The sequence below is a fragment of the Corvus hawaiiensis genome, chromosome 6 (assembly GCF_020740725.1).
Source record: "Corvus hawaiiensis isolate bCorHaw1 chromosome 6, bCorHaw1.pri.cur, whole genome shotgun sequence".
Taxonomy (NCBI): Eukaryota; Metazoa; Chordata; class Aves; order Passeriformes; family Corvidae; genus Corvus; species Corvus hawaiiensis.
Genome location: NC_063218.1, coordinates 50,889,481 through 50,908,190, shown reverse-complemented (window position 1 = coordinate 50,908,190; position 18,710 = coordinate 50,889,481). Strand labels below are relative to the sequence as shown.

At 38.1% G+C, this 18,710-nt stretch overlaps 1 protein-coding gene across 8 annotated transcripts in view; it reads right to left on the bottom strand.

Moving 5' to 3' along the window:
- PLEKHA7 (pleckstrin homology domain containing A7) overlaps nt 1-18,710 on the bottom strand; it is a 151,455-nt gene that overhangs the window by 53,040 nt on the left and 79,705 nt on the right. For 7 of the 8 annotated variants that reach the window (XM_048305594.1, XM_048305598.1, XM_048305596.1 and 4 more), the window contains 2 exons: nt 10,509-10,592; nt 2,999-3,110 (listed from right to left, as the gene is read on the bottom strand). In XM_048305594.1, coding sequence (XP_048161551.1) covers nt 2,999-3,110; nt 10,509-10,592 — 196 coding nt within the window. The remainder of the gene's footprint in view (nt 1-2,998; nt 3,111-10,508; nt 10,593-18,710) is intronic. The other variant, XM_048305599.1, reaches the window with a different exon arrangement.

Sequence of the window (18,710 nt, the reverse complement as noted above, 5' to 3'; positions counted from 1 at the left end):
CAGGCTGGGCCGGGCCGCTCAGCTCTCTGCGCTCCGCCGCTTCTGCTCTCAGCTGCGCTGCCTCCCCTCTCGGTCGGGCGTCCATGGGGCTCACTCCCCCACGCGCTGCGCGGGGCCGGGCGGGCACCGCCGGGTCGCGCCACTCCCACCACGCCTCGCTCCGCTGCCGACACTGCAGTTCGTGTGGCTCCGCCCACACGCGGGAACTGCCTCGCTGCTGCTCGCAGAGCGCTCGGTGCACGTGGCCTGGGCCGCACGGTCCCTGCGCCAGGCTTCCCTTCGCCAAGACACAGCTGACATTGCTCAACAGTCTCGGTAATTAAATAATATTCACGAAAATATTCTTCCATCGGCATATATTTTGACTCAGAAATTAACCGTGTCCAAACGGTGTTCCAAAAGTCTTTGGTAAGAACTAAATCCCAAGAAACATAGAAACAGTTCTTAAACAACCGTGCCAGGAAGTGTTTCAGTTCCTTTTGAGCTTGCATTAAGTTAAAATTTACGAATTGTTGTTCAAGAATCTTTTCAAGTTTAAGATAAATGTCCATCTGCGGCTCAGAGAGCCAAGAGTCTTCCCACGGTTCCTCCATAGTTTAGATATGGAATAGCAAAACAAAAACAAGAAGAGAAATCCAGAATTTCTAGGGCTTACTCACACATCAGTCGCTTAGGGATCAGGGATCGTTCTGCCAACATTCTCCACCATTTGTTACAGTGGGGATTCTGTAACACGATGTATCAAACAACGAGGCCCGTGTTGATATGTGGGCCAATTCTTGCCACATGTTTCAGAGATGTTTATTTCTCCAGCTGCATGGCTGGGATCTGCTGAGGAACTGATCACAGTCACGGGACCCGAGGGTCCTTGCCCACACAGGCAAACACAAAACAACCAATGGGGAATGAGGCTGACCAGGGGCAGGGAAACCCCGTGTCTGTCCCCAGGGCCCCATGGCAGGGGGGAAGGGACCCCAACAGGAACTCACTCTTTGAAAGAATGGTTATGGAATTCATGGAAGAAAACATTTAGAAATAGGTGAAATTATCTTAAAATTACTCTCAAGCTGCCAAAAGTCAATCTCAATCTCAAAGTGGAGGACACAGTTTCTTTATTTTACAGCCTTTGTTCTCATTGCTAGTTCACTTGAATTAATTTTTGTGTTAGGCTGTGAAGGAATTGAACTCTACAGAACAAGAAAAGTGATTTAAGCCTGTTAACACATGCAGTGATCAACCAAAGCATAGGTAAGAAAGATGTTGGTTCATTTTAATTAAAACTCCAGTATTTATTAAGGACCCACAGTAAGATGAATCTTATAAAAACAAACTTGGTAGAGAAGCAAAGTACTGGCAAACCCTCTGTGAGAGCTCTATTCTAAATCTAAAGTTGTGATGTGTTAAAAAATGCCACACCTGGCAGCCTGCCAGGAGCATGAGTGACCACCCTTATACTGGACTGCAAACAGAATAAAAGACCAGACCAACCGAAGTTGTGGGAGGTGATTCTGGATATTCTCTAAGCTGTGATGAAAAAAGCATGACCCTCCCCTTTAGCTGCATGGTTGTGACATGCCCAGTGAATTAGCCTGCAGCATTTGGGTGGCCTCAGGGTGAGCGGAACCCAGTCCCCATTTCTGATCTCTGATTAGATCAGACAAAGGGAAGCACCAGGAGCAGGTGATCCTGGCTAAGTTAAAGCCAACTGTGTCACTGGGTAATTCCCCAGCTCAAAGCATTGTATCAGGTCTCCAGTAAGTTTGCTGGTTTTAAGAGGGGAAAAAATGAACCTTCTGCCCCTAATGCAGGCTTCAAAAAATCAGAGTAAAGAGGATAAATACAGTAAAAACAAATGCCGACATATTTTCCTAAGTTCAACTCTTCAAATATCAAAAAAGTATTTCAACTAATTCAGGTAACCTACCAAACTTACTGTTTTCAGTGATGACTCCATCTAGAACTATAAAGATATTCTTGAGATTTGACACATGACAATCTTTGTGTTGGTCCAATAACTCATACACTTAGGATTTAAAAAAAACAATTTTTGAAAGATTGGGTTTTAGCTTCTCAATAAATTGTTTGTGTCTTCCCCAATATTTAACCAGGCACATCAAAACATTAGCAAAATATTTTAAGTATCCCAACTAAACAAAGTATCTTTGCAATCAATTTGGCAAAGTCCCTTCTTCAACTCAGTTACATAAGAGGCTGCCCACTTTTGCTTTAAAAAAAAAAAACCAACAGAGAAGTTTAAGAACTGCAGTCAAAGTTAAGAAATTTATCTTATCTCTGCTAATTCTTTCAATATTGCCCTATTCCTTTTTATCCACCCACTACCATTCTCACTGTTCTGTAATTTAGTGTAAGGTCAAAGAAGCATTAAAATAGATGGTGACACTTCAAGTACAGCACTTTATTATATTTTGTTCAATAATGGACACAGGCCCTTTGTCAATGACAAGGAATGGACTTTTCTATTATTAAACACTATGTGTGTGAACTTGGTGCCTGCACTGTTTGTGCACTCCAGTGATGGCAGAAAAGGATTTAATTGTTACTAAGAGGAGCAACAGCAGCAAGATTTCATGAAAAGATAAGAACTGCAAATTGTAATTCCTAGTAGTCTGCAGCATTTCTTGCCGTATACACCGGACCACCAAAACACTTGCTGAAATACTAACATTACATATATTTACTTTCATTTCTAAGACTCTCAAACTTTCCATGTCACAAAAATCTCTATGTTACAAGTTACCATTCAATGCTATCATGTGGTATACAGTGCTTCTAAAAGAGCTGTAACACTGCTGTTACAGCTGTCTGTTGTTAAAAGATTTGTGTCTGAGTAGAAGATATTACCTCCTTTCTGAGGCCTTACTAGACTTCTAGGCTAAATCCACAGCTCTACTGAAATCAGCATTAAAAGAGTACTCAATTAAAAAACAAGTGAAGTTCTGATCAACAAGCTGAAAAAATAGCTTTTTTTTTTTTTTACCTTAGAGCCAGGTTTTGTATCGACAGCAGATGTAGTTACTGCAGTGGACGTTTCACTGACCATGCTTGAAGGCCTTTGATTTATTTGTTGCTTGGACATAGATGAATTCTGTCTAGAAAACAAACAAAATTGATAATCTAAAGCACATTGTTTCAAACACTCAGCTTGGCCTTTTTATATGTAAAATTCACAGTGTGTAAATGAATGAGAAGTTAGTCAAATATTTCCCACGCATCTGCAAGTTCCTTTACACCACTCCTGCTATTTTGATTTCAGGTCTTTCTCAAGCAGTGACATCTGATGATTGGTATTTGTCTATTCATAAGGAGGGAGAAACCTGCCAAATTGTCTGCAAAGCCAACAGAGAATCAAGATATAACAATGAGTGTGGTAAGAGAGAAGGTAAGGCTTATGCAGTGAAACCAAATTGTGCCCAATTTAGAGGCTTGGCCACAAACCTGTGAAAGAGCCTGTACTGGGGAGAAAAGGACAGGAATCAGCACTTGGCAATAACAGGCTTCTTATTTAAAATCAAACTGAGTCTAGACTGCTGTTAGATCTTTCACTAACTTAATGCTCTATCTTTGAATCTGCCCAAAAGATGATTCATAGCACAATATGAATTATTAAAATACCTTTTGAGCAAAATGGTGCAATTCAAGGTAGATAATTGTTAGAAATGTGTAATTTCTGAGTCATCCTAAGACTCCAGAAATCCTGGTAACTAGCTCAGATACCCATTTAAAGCATAAGTGAGGTCAATCCTACCAGAAGAACCTGTTCAACAAGTCAGAATTCAGTACAGCCACCCAGACGAAGAATTGAGAGTATAAATGGAAGAGCAAAATAAAATCTCTGTGAAGAGAAGCTTCAGCAGCCGATCTTGACACCAACATTGAATGAAATTAAAACCACAGGTGGCATTTTCAAAAATCATTAACAACATAATTTAGCAAATAACAAGTAGCAATACAGTCACATCAGAAGAGAAAACAAAACAAACAATTAACAACCCATGATTTTCCTTTTCCCATCAGTAAGTCACCAAAGCCATTTATTAGAAAAACCAAAAAATGCAGCATACAAGCTATACCAAACATGGTTGCTGCTACCACTGAAATCCAGATCTGAACACAAGAGAGAACAAAACAATTCTGAGCAGTTACCACAAGAACAGAGAAGAGTCTGTGATTGCAGTAGCTCAACACAAGGTTTAACAGAGCACAAAGTATTTGCTATCACTGCTCTTCCTCAGTTACAACCCGAACAATTACCTGTCCAAAAGCTTGTCTAGGTGGTTTGGTGTCAGGGAAAGCACATTTTCCCATTTGTGACCAGAGTTTCAATGAAGCTTGCAAGTAACACAACTTAGGTCCCATTTTATTTATACCTTGCGTATCTGGCATAAATCCCTTCTTTCTAGATTTTATATATAACCTCAAGTCCAAGATATAAGAACAAGCTACAGCAAGTCCCTAAAATTCCTGGCCATCCTTTAAAGCAAGAGAGTTTAATCGTGTCAGTTTGAGTAAATTTGCCTCACCTCTTATGGACCAGGTACCCTACTTCAGCATTTAATCACCTTTTAATCCAGTCTCTGCAAAACACAGATTAAGAAACTTCGCATATATGACACTGCCTGACTAAGCTATTTCTGTTGACAAAAATTAAAAATACAATTGAAGTTTTGACAAATTGGAATTAATTTTTCCAATTAAAAATTAATAAGAAGGAGGAATAGCCACAGAGGAACGGTTTTACTTTAAAATTTCTGCTCTGATATAACAGATTTTCACTATTCCTCAAGATACTGTTTCACAGCAGGTTAAACATAAAGCACTTTAAAAAAAAAAAAAGAAGAATTACAGAGGAAGATAAGCTATATGGTTTAACATGACCATCATCATCATAAAATCATAATAAAATACAGAACAATAAACATGTAATTTCCAAGCATTTATTATGTGATCATACAGTGATTTCTCTTCCACTTGCTACTGAAAGTCATCACTGCCAAGAAACCAGGCTTTCCATTCCTCGTACTATCAAATTAATGACAAACTTCAAATTCGCAAGCAGAAAAATGCTTTTGTAAAAACGTGAGGTTGTTGCCATGGAAGAATTCAAATAGCAAGCAAAAGAGAGATTAAACCCATTAAAAGAGAAAATACATTCTCTTATTCTCCTAAAAAAGTCTTCGGCAGCAAGCACTGGTGATGCAAACTTGCTGTACCTGACATTTAGCAGAAAACACCAAACAATATGGCAAATTTATTTCAGTATTTGTATATAATATTTCAAGGATACAATAGATTTTTTACATGAAATCAGAACATAAAACTCAGGTATTCAAGTCTCTTAACAGCTAACCAACATTCTTAGTGCTTTTAAAAGCAATTAAAAATAGGGAGAATATGCAGAATTACCTGAAACATCCTTGCATGTTAATGGAATTAACACTGTCCTAATTATTTACAGATTCAACTTTAAAAATAAGTGACTACAGCATTGACTTTGTGCATTCAGAAACATCGGTTCAAAGTCACAATTACTAAAAATGTTTGATAATATCTGTTATCCAAGACACCCCATTCTGCCTTCGTAGTGATTGTGTTTTTCTATTTTCAAGCTGGTTTTCTTACTGCCTCCCCCAAGAGTGTGCATACACACACGGAATTGCAGTGTGTCCATTTGGGGCTCCAGTACTGTGTAAATTTTTTTAAGTACTTGAAAATAACACTCTATATAATATCTCCTGTCAAGCAACTCCCTGCTCTACTTAAACAGTGCTAGTATGTCTCCAGAAACCACATTTACCAGCTGAAGAAACGACATAGCCAACATCTGGGTTATTAAAAAAGCCCCAACACTGAACAAGAGCAATAAAAAAAAAATGACTGCACCAGTAGCCCATATTGAAAATGCAATACTCACGAGAGATCATAACGATCAGTCGACTTGGAAGATCCACAGCCATACCACCAACTTAAAAAGTTTATTTGTTGGAATCAGATATGATGCAATAACATTGTGTCAATGTAGTTTTAATGCTAATAAATTTCCTAATCAGCTAGATTTAAAAAAAAAAACCACTGTCCTAGTGTTTCTATACATGTAAACAAGCTAGATATTTATTTTCGGGTTGTTTGGGTCTCCTCTTTCCTCTCCACCTGATATTTTTGCTGCTATAGTAACCAAATGAAATAGATAAAATAAGATGGCTCTCTCCCCAGAGGTGATACACAGGTTTTACCAGGCACACAAAAACAGGCAAGAAAGAAGACAGCACTCATTGGATTAAGCACACTGTATTTTTTCCCCCCATATGTCTACATTTACATTCAAGTCTTACCTTTTTAAAGTACTCTCTTCTCATTCGCAAACACACTGCTATGACAAATATCATACAGCTCCTAATACACAACTACTACTGTTTAGCATTAGTTATATGGCTGCACGTGCCTGATTCTTCCTTTCTGTCCCCAATAAAGAACTGTTATTTAAACAAAGATATGAGAAAAGAAATCTAAACATTATATACAGCTATTATAAGTAATTCTATCATAGCTTCTTTTCAGAGAAATGCATGTGTAACAATGTAGTTAACTAAAAGCCTAACATCTGTCCGGCAGACTTATCAGTAATTCCCATTTTTCCACTGGTTTTTTAAGAAAGATCCCTTCATGGCCTAAAGGGTTCACTAAAAACAGGAAAGCAAAGCAGAGAAATCAAGAGGCAGTTGAAATGGAGGGGCTTCCCATAGAGCAAGATGCTCAGATTATTTCAATGTGATCCTAAAAACTGTGACGTGAACAAGTTGATAGAGAATAAAAATTGTTCTAGACAAACTACTGAAATGCTGGCAGAAAAAGATAGAAAAATAATCTTTAGATACAAGCAACCATGTGATAAGATGCCAAACTGAATTCACTGCCAACAGCAGAAAAGTAATTCAAAGGAGGAAGAAATAAAAAACATCTCTGCAGCTTTTATCACTCCAAACAACACTGTCAAGTAAAGGTTATTTTTAAATATCAGCTCAATGAGTAGCAGCAGCCAAAGTATGTTAAGAATTATTAGTAAAGGAATAGAGAAGGAAAAATACAATTAAATTATTGTAACAATGAGCTCATAGGCTGAATCTTGAAGTCACTTATGATCAATCATTCCATGAGAAAAAAAGACAAACCTAAAAGTGACATACAGAAAAGCTGGCTCTCAAGCGGAGCTAGTGAAAGGTACAGAACACACATCCCACACACCAAGCGATCAAAGCTGCTAAGCTTGGAAAAACAGAGTACAAGGTGGGGATTTGATAGTGGTCCCAACTAAGAATGTGTTAGGAAATAAGGAATTACTAATCACTATTTAAAAGAAAAAGGAAATCTAAATTAGAATACCTTTAGGAAGAAGGAATAGTATAAGGATCAAAAGATAATGTAATTCAAAAGTCACAGATTCCAGTTACAAAGGAGTTGAGAAAACCGGATTTCAGCTTCAAAAGCAAAATTGATGTGATACTGTTTAAACGCCTTGGAAAAAGACTAGTGAAATACAGTCTCAGCCTTCTACTGAAAGTGTCCAGTTCTCATTTGATCAAGTGAACCAAGGGCATGTGGTTCACAACTGAGTCATAATCAAGCTAGGATTACGTCACTCATTGGTGTTATTTTCCCAAACTTGTTTCCAAATCTGCTTGCCAGAACACTGCTTCCAGGATGAGGAATGGCCAGAGCAGTCCCCACATTCATCATTTCTACATGACTGTAAATTACTTTTCTGATGTAAAATGTGTCCTTTTAAATAGATGTGTTTTGCAGCCTGAACAAGTTTGTGCTTACTTCTCCCCAATAGCTCCCAGTCAACATCTGGTGACAACTCCTTGGCCCTAATCTTAAATTAACATCATCCAGTCAGTATTAATCATGTCACACGAGCACTAAAGAACAAATCACCTTTTATGAAAACCTTGAGAGTGCTACTGCTTCAGATAGGATTCCTCAGCTACAGGAAAAAGGAGTCTTGGTCAAAGGATCCCACAATGGAAAGTTCCCACAGACCACGCCACTCCAGAAACTGCCTTTCTGATCTGAGTCCTCCTGGTGGACCTCATTTCATCACATGATAGGGATCTACAACACTGATTCCAAACTGATACAGGATCAACACCACCGATTCCAGGAAATCCCTGATGCCTGAGGGAAAAGAACTGAAAGCAGGGCACAGCTCCATTACAATTCCTAGGCCTCAGGACCAGGAGGTGCCAACAGCTCCTCTGATTTCACCACGTGAGACATCCACGTGTGTCAACAGCATCATCTGACAGGAACTCACACATGACCATGGTGAAGAGCCTCTGTGTAAACCTCCACTGATGCATAGAAGTGGTAAAAAACTAAGGAAACCAGAGCATCCCACACATTTGAAAAAGACATTTTTAAAGCAATTTTAACTGACAGATTAAAACCATCTAATTTTAAAAACACTGTATGTTCTTCAGGCCAATAATAAAGCTTTGAGAAATATTCTTGCAAAAACTGTTTCCAGAGCAGTGACTACAAGCATATACTCCTCTCTCTATCCCTCCAGCCATTCCCTCTTCTTTTAGAATTAAAACCGCCAATCTTTTCTAATTCTACTACAGTGAAAGATTTTTTCCTGGTTTTGATACCATTTCAGTGTGAGTAACTGAAGTCTACATGTTCAGACTGCCCTCCAAATAAGCACTTCCCCTTCTCTTCCAAAAAAAGTTTCTAACATATATTAAAGATCACTAAATCCATGTGCCACCACAGCAAGTACTTCTTTCAATTCTGTTTTTAATATTTTATCAGCTACCATTACTACAAAACCAAAAACAGCCTAGGCAAGTGTGACTAATCCAGGCAGGCCCTCCAAGAGGTTATCCAAACACCTATTTTCCATTACATATGCTTAAATTCATATCAAATTTGACTGAGCCATAAAATCAAACTGACATAAAAATCAGTTAATGAATGGAAGTTGGAACACTGATGCTCAGAGGCTGCTGTCCATACTGTCTGTGAAGTTTGCTCCATTGCAACACACTTGTTCTCCTCACTAAATGAGGTGGAGCAGCTTGTTTCACACCTGTAAATGAGCAAAACCCTCTGAGCAGCAAAGCACCTGCATGCCATGGGACAGCTGGGGTGACCTCCAGCTCATCAGCCACCCCACAGCCTTCATACCTAATTACAGACCTCTCCCACAACGCTGTATTTCATGTTTGTTTTCGTCAGACACCTTAACACAGGATTGGCCTTGGCTTTGCTTTGACTTGAGGGAGAGCAACTGCTTAGGTGGTGGCTTTTTTAGGGGTTTTGCTGCAAATTTTGGTGTTGGTTGGTTGGTTTGGCTTTTAAACTATTTGAGAAGCTCTTCTCAGGCCTGTATCAGAACCTCTGAGCTCTACAGCCATGTTCTACTTCTCCAAGTCACAGGAGAAGACATTGCCGGAAAAGGTTCGGTCTCCTGGGAGCGTTGAACAGCCTTCCTCCAGGCCTCATTTTTCTCAATGCTGTAACTGCTTTTGACAGCAGTCCTACCCAAATGTAAAGCAAACTAAATGTCACAGAATTTGAAATGTATAGAGCTCAGAATTGGGCAGGCAGCCACACAAACCCCACATCCAGGCCATCACAGCAGGATGCCCAGAATCTGCAAAGCATGAGGGGGTAGAGGCTGCTTGAACCGTGCTGGAAAACTGGGCTGAAAAAGGAAAAGCTATCTGATGTGCCATTCTTCTCGCCCTTTGCTTTTAGAAGCGATGCAGAATTTTGTCCAAGGCTCTGTCTTCTGTCTAAGGACGATACCCAGTCATTCCACTACAGAAGGATTGCAGGAGCAATCCTGGCATGCAGCCAGGGCGACAGGAGGCGTTAAAACCTACAAGGAAAACAGTGCATGAACCAATCCAACACCAATCCAAAGGTGACCAAGTTCACCAGTGTGAAAGCATACATTTCCTCCTTTTGGTTTTTTTTTTTTTAATCAGACAATCAAGATAAAATATGCTGGTAACAAATATATTAGACACCATTTCTCTAGAATAAAGAGAAACAGCTAATCAGTGTAGAACACCTTATATGTAAGAAAACCAAGGAAATACAATGGAAGCTAGTAATATTTTGTGTATTTCAATTTCAGTACAAACCTTCCAGTATGCTCCAAAAGCACTTTACATTTATGTTCTGTTTACCTGATATTTATATAAGACTAAAGCATTATTGCTTAAGTATATTTTGTGGGTCTTGTTATTTTATTTTTGGGTTTGTCTGGGTTTTTTTGAAGACTTGATAAAGATTTTCCCTCAAGTCCTACCAGGGAATCAAAAACATACTATCACAATGAGAAGCAAAATTTTAAGCATAAATCTCAATTAAATTTTTCTACAATGTTGGAAGAACTGTCAATAAATTAAGGTACTAATCTACTGTAGGTAAATGTGTTACTGTTTTAGATCTCTTGACATGGGTATAAAACTACTTACTCTTCTCGCAAAATAAATTCAATATTTTCTGGAGAAACCTGTCCTGTCACAGGATGTCTAAATGACGTGGTCTGCTGATTATGGCTGAAAGAAAAAAAAAAGAAAAAAGAAAAAAGAAAATTAATATTGCTATGCTCAGTAATACATGATCTCTAAAAAGCAGAATTTTTTATATTGATGTTTTGCTGCTCTATTCCAGAAATTAACATATTTCTGAGATACTTTTCAAGTCTGAAATGTTTTTTCAGCTCCTTCCTATGTTCTTGTTGACTTTGCCAATGGCACACTGTACCATTTAATTATTAAACAGGTTAATGTTTTAAAAGTAAACTAGTTGCAATCTTTAGTTAGTGAGAAGCACTTGAATTTATGATTATTTACACCTGGCTGTTACCAGATTATTTAGATATAACATAGAAATTACACAACATAAATTTCTGACTTGTGTTTCAGTAAATTTTATGGAACAGAACCAGTAAAATAACTTGAAATGCTGCTGGACAACATTTTACACAATTTATATTATTGAATGAGGTCACAGAGAGAAATTATGTGGAGGCCCTTTCTCGCATGTTTCTTTTTCCTCCAATATGGTATTTCTCCAATGATTTTTCTTTACACCTTCATGCAGAGGATCAGATAAGACCTTAGCTATGCAGCTGCATGGTCTATATAAAACAACATAATTTAGTGCTTCATCAGAACTGAATTAAAATCAGGGCTTTCTATAAACTCTCCCCTGAGAGTACCATCTAATGCTTTGCTACCCTCTGTGAAATACTGTTATTCATTAAATATCTTACCTCTCTGTGAACCAAGCACTCATTTATTTAAGGTTCTAAATTTTTCTGGGTTTAGTTAACAATTTTTAGGTAAACAACATCCAAAACCAGAACTAATGTCAAATGTAGCAAGATAGTAACAGTGTGAGTATTCAGAAAATACAACTAACAAGGCCATTTAAAGAACTGTACGTCAAAGAGGCAAAAAGGAAAACTTGATGCCTTTTCTTGTTTTAAAGATTTTTCCTCCTGTAAAGCCTATTTGGTTTCAAGCCTTACAGATTTGACCCTGTTGTCCAGCATACCAGGATGTCCCCCAGCACAGAGGAAGGCATAAAGAAATATTTTGATGTTTCAGAGTAATGAAGTTCCTAAGAGACAACACTCTGCTGACTAAAGGACAGCTAAAAATCAAACAGCTCACAAAGCCATAAGATACCAATGTAAATAGCTCAGGACATGTCTCAATTTAAAAGCAAACCAAAACCAACCAAACAACAAAACCCTAAAAATGCCAAAAACCCCCCAAATTGCTCACACTAAGTCCCACTCAGGCCACAAACAGTAGAGGATATTTGGTGTGTTGGAAGCTTTTCACCCCTTTTCCAACACACCTTGCAACAGCAAGTCAGACACAAGGAACCGTATAATGAACATTTCCAATGACAAGCTGAAAGCTGTAACAACTTAGGCAACACCAGAACGCCTTTTTCCAGCCTCACCTATTGGAAAAATCCTCACCCTGGAGCCATCGGAAACTGTGAACAAGATATGGGCTATCAATTACTCCACTGCACCAGGGATGGCATTTGCTCCCTAGACTGGTGAGAACTGACCTGTCCTACAGCTGTGGGTTAATAAAGTTTAACAAAGTTTCTAAATCTTCCATTTTTCCATGAAATCAGAGATCCAGAGAAAGTATTTCCAGTAAGCACACAGTGCTAACATCTACAAAGCAACCAGGATCTTTTTCCTTACAAAAAGAATGAGGACTATTGTTTTCTAAAAAAGCATTTCTGTGTGAGTTTAATATTGTGTCTACATCCAAAGAGCGGGATAGGAACTTGAGATGTTTTCAAAGGAAATAATAAATAAATTACAACCCTAACATTTAAACTCCATGTTTGTCACACAGTCCAGTTTGAAGTTGAAAGCCTTTCCTTTAAAAACCAGACCTGAAGCAGTCTATTTAACCTTAGATGCTTAGGTTAGGATTGCCACCAAAACAAGTGCAGATACCTTGTTAGCTTAGAAAAAGTGGAAGTACCTTGCCAGCTATATTCTCCAGGGGCAGAGGAACTGCCAACAAGCTCTCAATCTGCAGGCTCTCAATCATTAATAACTCACTCTTCAATTAAGACTAAGAAAAATGACTGTATTCCAGAAGTGCTCCAGGGTTATTTAGGAAGGGAAGTTTCCCATTATACCATACTAGCACATACACAAATGCTTTATTCTATCCCAGGAAATAAATTCACCAGAAGATGAATTAGTCCTTTTAGTTGCAAATAAAGACTAAGTACATTACTAATAGACTAAATATTACTTACTAATAATAAAAATATCAGCTGGAAAGTAAACACTTTTTTAAATATCTGAGCAATGCATTTTGGGACAAGTTTTGCATGTCAAATACTAGGAGCAGAGAAACAGAAGGATGGCCTGTTACTGCATAAAATGCAGATGGTAATTTCACAGGCAAGGAGAGGGCACATAAACCCAAAACTTCCGCAAATCTGCAGCTTCAATATGTAGGACTTCACTGGGAAGAAAGAAATGAAACCCCTGCCACTAACAATTTGTTTTGCAGAACACAGTGGTTTATTTGAATTTGAAAAGTGAGAGTTTAAGTGTTTTTGCCTCACAGGACTCATTAAGACTAAGCGATACTATTCAAAACAACCTATACAACAGATGGCTAATGCCTTGCAACAAGGAATTAGATAGCAGGGAGATTTTCGTTCACAATGAGAGCAGACAAACGTTGGAAGAGGTTGCCTAGCACGGCTGTGGAATCTCCTTCCTTGGAAACATCCGAAATGTGGCCAGATAAGGCTCTGAGCAACCACATCAAACCTTATAAGCCGGTTCCAACTTTGAAGCTAGCCTGGCTGGATGTGATGGGATACAGAGCTTCCTTACAACATAAATTATTCTGTTCTGTCATTCTCTGCTGCTCCCTCCACCCCTTCTCCACAAATACAATTTAATTCCTATAATACCTTTGAAGCTTTCCCAGTATTTAAATGGATTTATTCCAAGACTATTAGCAGTACCTTGTTTTTATTAGGACAAGAGAAACTGAACAGATTTTTAGATGATGATTTTTTGTTATTGTTTTCATTTCTTTTAAACATTTGCTTAACAGTGATATCTGTTTATATGACACTGGTAACAATGATGTCACCAGTGAGAGTGCTCTAAACTTGTTGCAGTGCAGATTTTCCTTCCTTTCCAAGCACAGACTAAGAAAACACCTGACACAGTTGTTCTCTGGGCACATCAGCTACCCAAGAAGTAGTTGATCACCTGTATTTCCTCCAAATGGCAACTACTGAATGTGTTCCTATTGTCCAGAAACCTACCATGTGCAACAGGCACAACAAATGTGCCTTAATAAAAGGACATGATATGCTGCTCCACTCTCCAAAGCCCCTTTTATTCTTTTGTTTTTCACTAGAGAAAGACATAATAGCATCAACAAAATTGGGAAAGGCTTATGATGCTTCATCGTGTGAATTCTGAATGCCTTGGAACTTGTATCAGTACACCACCACACATGTGAAATTCCAAGCTAAGTTTTCTAGCAACACTACAAATTTTGAATTTGTGATCAATTACGGCATTTTTTACCAACAACCATCCTTTAATTTTAACAGTTTTGTATTATCCTGATTTTGCACAGATACTGGTAATCAGAGTCACCAAAACAAAGTAAGTATAGAAACGTGAAAAATCCGCAAAAAATTACATTCATTACCATCTACCACTACCAGCGTTATTAAATTACACTACAGACTGTTAGAAGTTATTCTGAATTTCAAAGTTACAGAACACCAGGTTAGTAATAGTTAAGACTTGGACTCTTCATAAAAGAATCACAGTTCAAAACCCGTTTCTTTGTAATTAAGATACCTCAATACAAATTCCATTATTTCACAGCATGTATATACAACTTTTACAAACACAAGAACTGAGAGTCACCCACTGTCTTAAGACAGATGCAATCCAGGCTCTAGTCCTATAGTATAATGGACACAGACAGGCACTTCTGCTTGCATGGATCCTTTTGCAGAACTCATAATTAACATGACTTCGATTAATTTTGTATTTGAGTCAAAGCCAAGTCCTAATTATTAATTTTTGGACATGACTGATGCTGATGACCTTTCATTTGAAGTCAAGCCAAGTGTATAGATTGTCTCTGGAGTAATTTAAATGCACAGGCAGCTGAAACTTGAAATCTGTGAATCAACTATTGATGGAGTCTACTTCACATTAACAGCAAATTTATAAGTTGTGAGAAAAATTCATGTTGTCATGGGACAGATGTCCTATAAATTATTACAAGCCATTTCTACAGCATTTACTTTCCAGGTAGGCTGACTCCTTTACACTTACCTGCAAGACTAGATAAGCATAAGCACCTTTATGTTGAATATCCCAAATGGTGATGACAGTTACCTGTGGGCACCCACCCACACCTCTACGGGTGATTGCGGTGTGGGTGCAGCTGACAGAAGAACTCATGCAGCGAAGAACTGTTCAGCCAGTGAGCTGTTACTCCAAACAAGTGCTTTTATCTAACCAGGCAAACAGCCAGGAATAGTTTGCTTCATTTCATAACATATTTCTGAAATACATCAACGGCTTCAAAATAGTTTCAGCACTGTCTTCTGAGTATTTTTCGGATATTAGCTTTAAGAATTGGTTAGAACAAGTACCAACAAATAGTCCAAGAAAAACAGTGCTCTCGAAGTTCTGCAAGCTGGAAGAAAAATGCAGTGTAATACAGATATAATTTGGAAGGATTAGGAACAATACCAACTAATTGTATTACTCAAGCAAAAGTACCCACTACAAGCTGCACATACACAAAACTCCATCTTTTCAAGACCCTGAACATGATCTACTAGTTTAAAATAGTAGTGTCTCATCAGAATCGCAGTAAAACCCTTGCCCCACTGTAATCAGTGTCCAGGAGACTTTCATAAGGTCAAAATGTCAGCCTCTCATACAGTTTAATTAGCATCTTAACCTAGGAACTACTGGTAAGGATCACAGATTAAAAATGATTCTCTCAAATCTTACATCCTACTCAGATGAGAATTCCTAAGTGTTCAGTTGTTTAGTCCGAATACAATTCTGTAACTATCTTGAGCTGCTGTGTCTGTGACTAGCAGCAGCCAACACAAGAGTCTGGGCTTATAAAGACAGATGAAAGGGGACAAGACGGCCTGACATCAGGTTTTATCATACATTCACTTCTCCTGGTAAGAGCTTGCAGACAAGAAGAGTTTGAAACAAACAGTAAACTAACAGTCATGTTCATGTAGTGTTGTCCTTCTACCCAGTTCACTAATTATGAGGTTAAATGGGAACTACAAGTTTCCAAGGACCTGAAAAAATTCTTTTTTCCTGTCTTAATGAGCTACCAAAAATGATTTATACTATCCAGTAGTATCAGCAAAAAAGATTTTGTTAATGAACATGCTTTTAAAACCAGAGCTAATGAAACAATGGTAAGCTAATACAGAAAATGCCATGGAATCACTACAAGTATTTTCAGTCATTAGAAGCACAGATAAGAGGATGAATACACTATCATCACAGGATCAACACAGATTTCCATGAGTAATACAGGCTGAAGTCATCTGCTGATTCACAAATCCTTTTGATGCATATCACGTGAAACTATCAGGATTTTATTAACTCACAAAACCAAAATGCATTCGCTGCATTTGAAATTAAGGGGGGAAAGCATGTTAGTCTTAGAAGACAAAGAAATCTTTTAAAAAGCCGAATTTGTTGCTATTTTGTTACTTTTGCAGTTTTAGAAAATTTATAGTCCCTACCTTCAAAATCAAAAACTAAATTAAAAACCTCTCTGATAACACAGATGCACAAACTAAACTAATAAATTCATTCTCTAATTAAAAAGACAGTGGTGATATCATTAATATGATTAAAACACCCTGGGTAAAAGCAGCCTACTCTCATATTCCAATATCAACCACAATTTAAAGAGTTTAGCGAGGAAGCTGCCCAACAAGCATTGCCACATAAAGGTACTATTTTGGAAAAAGTATTTAAGGGAAACTTTACACAAAAATATCACAGATCTCAAGTTTTAAGCCATAACAAAACTGGTTAAAATAAAATAGGTGTTCACATATACAGCATCTAAATTTACCAAAGGAGGCTGAAAACCCACACTAGTGCTATTTGAACCTATAACACTTTGATGCAAAGACATCATACATATGATCACAGACAACACAATCCACGTTGTTCTAAATATGAAAGCACATACAAGTTTTCCAGCATTCAGTTTTCATCTAAGTAGCAAACCATACAGTGTAGAAAATGAAAACAATAATACAACAGCTGTAAGAACTGAATAAAACAGATTTTGAAAACTGTCTGCTGCCACATAAGGCATATAACCTTTAAAACATTTTCTCTTCATTGGCTTTTTAATGCTAAAGATAGATTTTAAGATAAATGCACTTCTGATTTATTACTTATTGAATTTAATGCATAATACAAAAGAAGTGATTATCAGAGGACAATACTTCAGACTGAGCGCTTGCTGTGTGTGCACTCAGACAATGTGGAAACCCTGCCTTTTTCACCTCTCCATAAAATGGAAATGCTTTATCTACCACCTATACCATGGGAATGGCATTTTAATCAAATCCTTACAAAATCACAAGTGTCCAGGACGGAATGAAGGAATTATAGCTAGTATCCATCAAGCTGTCCCAGGGCTACAATCTAGAATACTGAATCCAATTTTGGACTTCCTCACACAGGAAAGGCATCAACAAACTGAAGTGAGTTCAGCAGAGGGACACTAATATGGTCCTGAGTACCTGCTGTGAGGAGAGGATGAGGCAACTAGCCTTGCTAAGGTTCAGGATGCCCTGCCAGGACTAACCAAGGAGGTTCTTCACTGCGGTACCTCATGGGAAGCAGGCTTAAAATGAAACAAGAAGCCTTCAGACTGCTTGGAGAAGGAACGTTTTCCCCTTGAGGATACAATTGTGCATGGTGAGGATGGCAAAGTATTAGAACAGGCAGCCCAGAGAGGTTGGGCAGTCCCCATCCTTGAAGGTTTTCAACACTAGAGTGGAGGAAGAACTGAGAAACCCGGTCTGACCTCACCACTGACTATGCTCTGAGCTGGAGGTTGCACAGGAGACCTGAGGTCTCACCCAATCCAAGCTGACCAGCTATGGTAAGGTTGGGTATATTTGCTATTTCTATCACAAAGGCAAAAAAGGGCAAACAAAACCCAAAACAAACAAGCAAGTTTCACATAATAGATTTTACTAAGAGGGAAAGGTAAACACCCCACATTATTTAGAAAGAAAATCTCATATGAGCATTAAAACCTGGTTTCCGCCTTCAGTCTTTAATAACGCCATTAATTAACTCCTTCAGCAACTAAATAAATCTAAAGTGCATTTACATTCCACTAATAAATATTCCATTAAAGTAGAAAATTTATGCAGTCTGGGTTCCTGTACTTTTTATCTGCTAGGACACAACTTCAAACCAAAACTTTTCCCATAGTTAAGGTAATTCAAAACAATCCATGGGTCTGTCTCAGTCCCTCTGTGGCCCTACCCATGTCCTCCACAGCTTTACAGTACTACTGAGGTACTGACCACAGTCCTACAAACCTCATGCCCTTCAGACACCAGGCTAAAGAATAAACAAGGATATCAGCATTGTGTTAACCAAAATAACGTTTAGTATGAAGAAACCACAATTCCCAGAGAGTACACCTATTCTTGTGGGTTGGCTGATAATGTTTACTGGCATGTATATTAATAAAAGCTCCTTCATTAGTAACAAACTGTTCCAGCCTATGGAAGCCTTGTGGTTAATTCTGACACTTCAAACTCTATTCACCTGCAGCTTAGGCAAAAAAAAAAAAAAGAAAAAAAAAAGAAAAAGTTACAGCAGCAAAGTCATTTCCTTTGGTTTCTGTGTTCTTGATTGTTTTAAAGGAGTTCCTTCTTGCCCTATCTCACTCAATTCACTGTGTCGGATAAAATGTAATACATCGCCTCCAAAGTTAGATGCATTTGTAAAATGTTTTTTCTTATCAATTCTTAAGTATTAAATGGACTCCGGCCCTCCTGAGAGACGCGTAATAGCAAGCTTTTGCTTGAGAGAAGATTAGCAATGC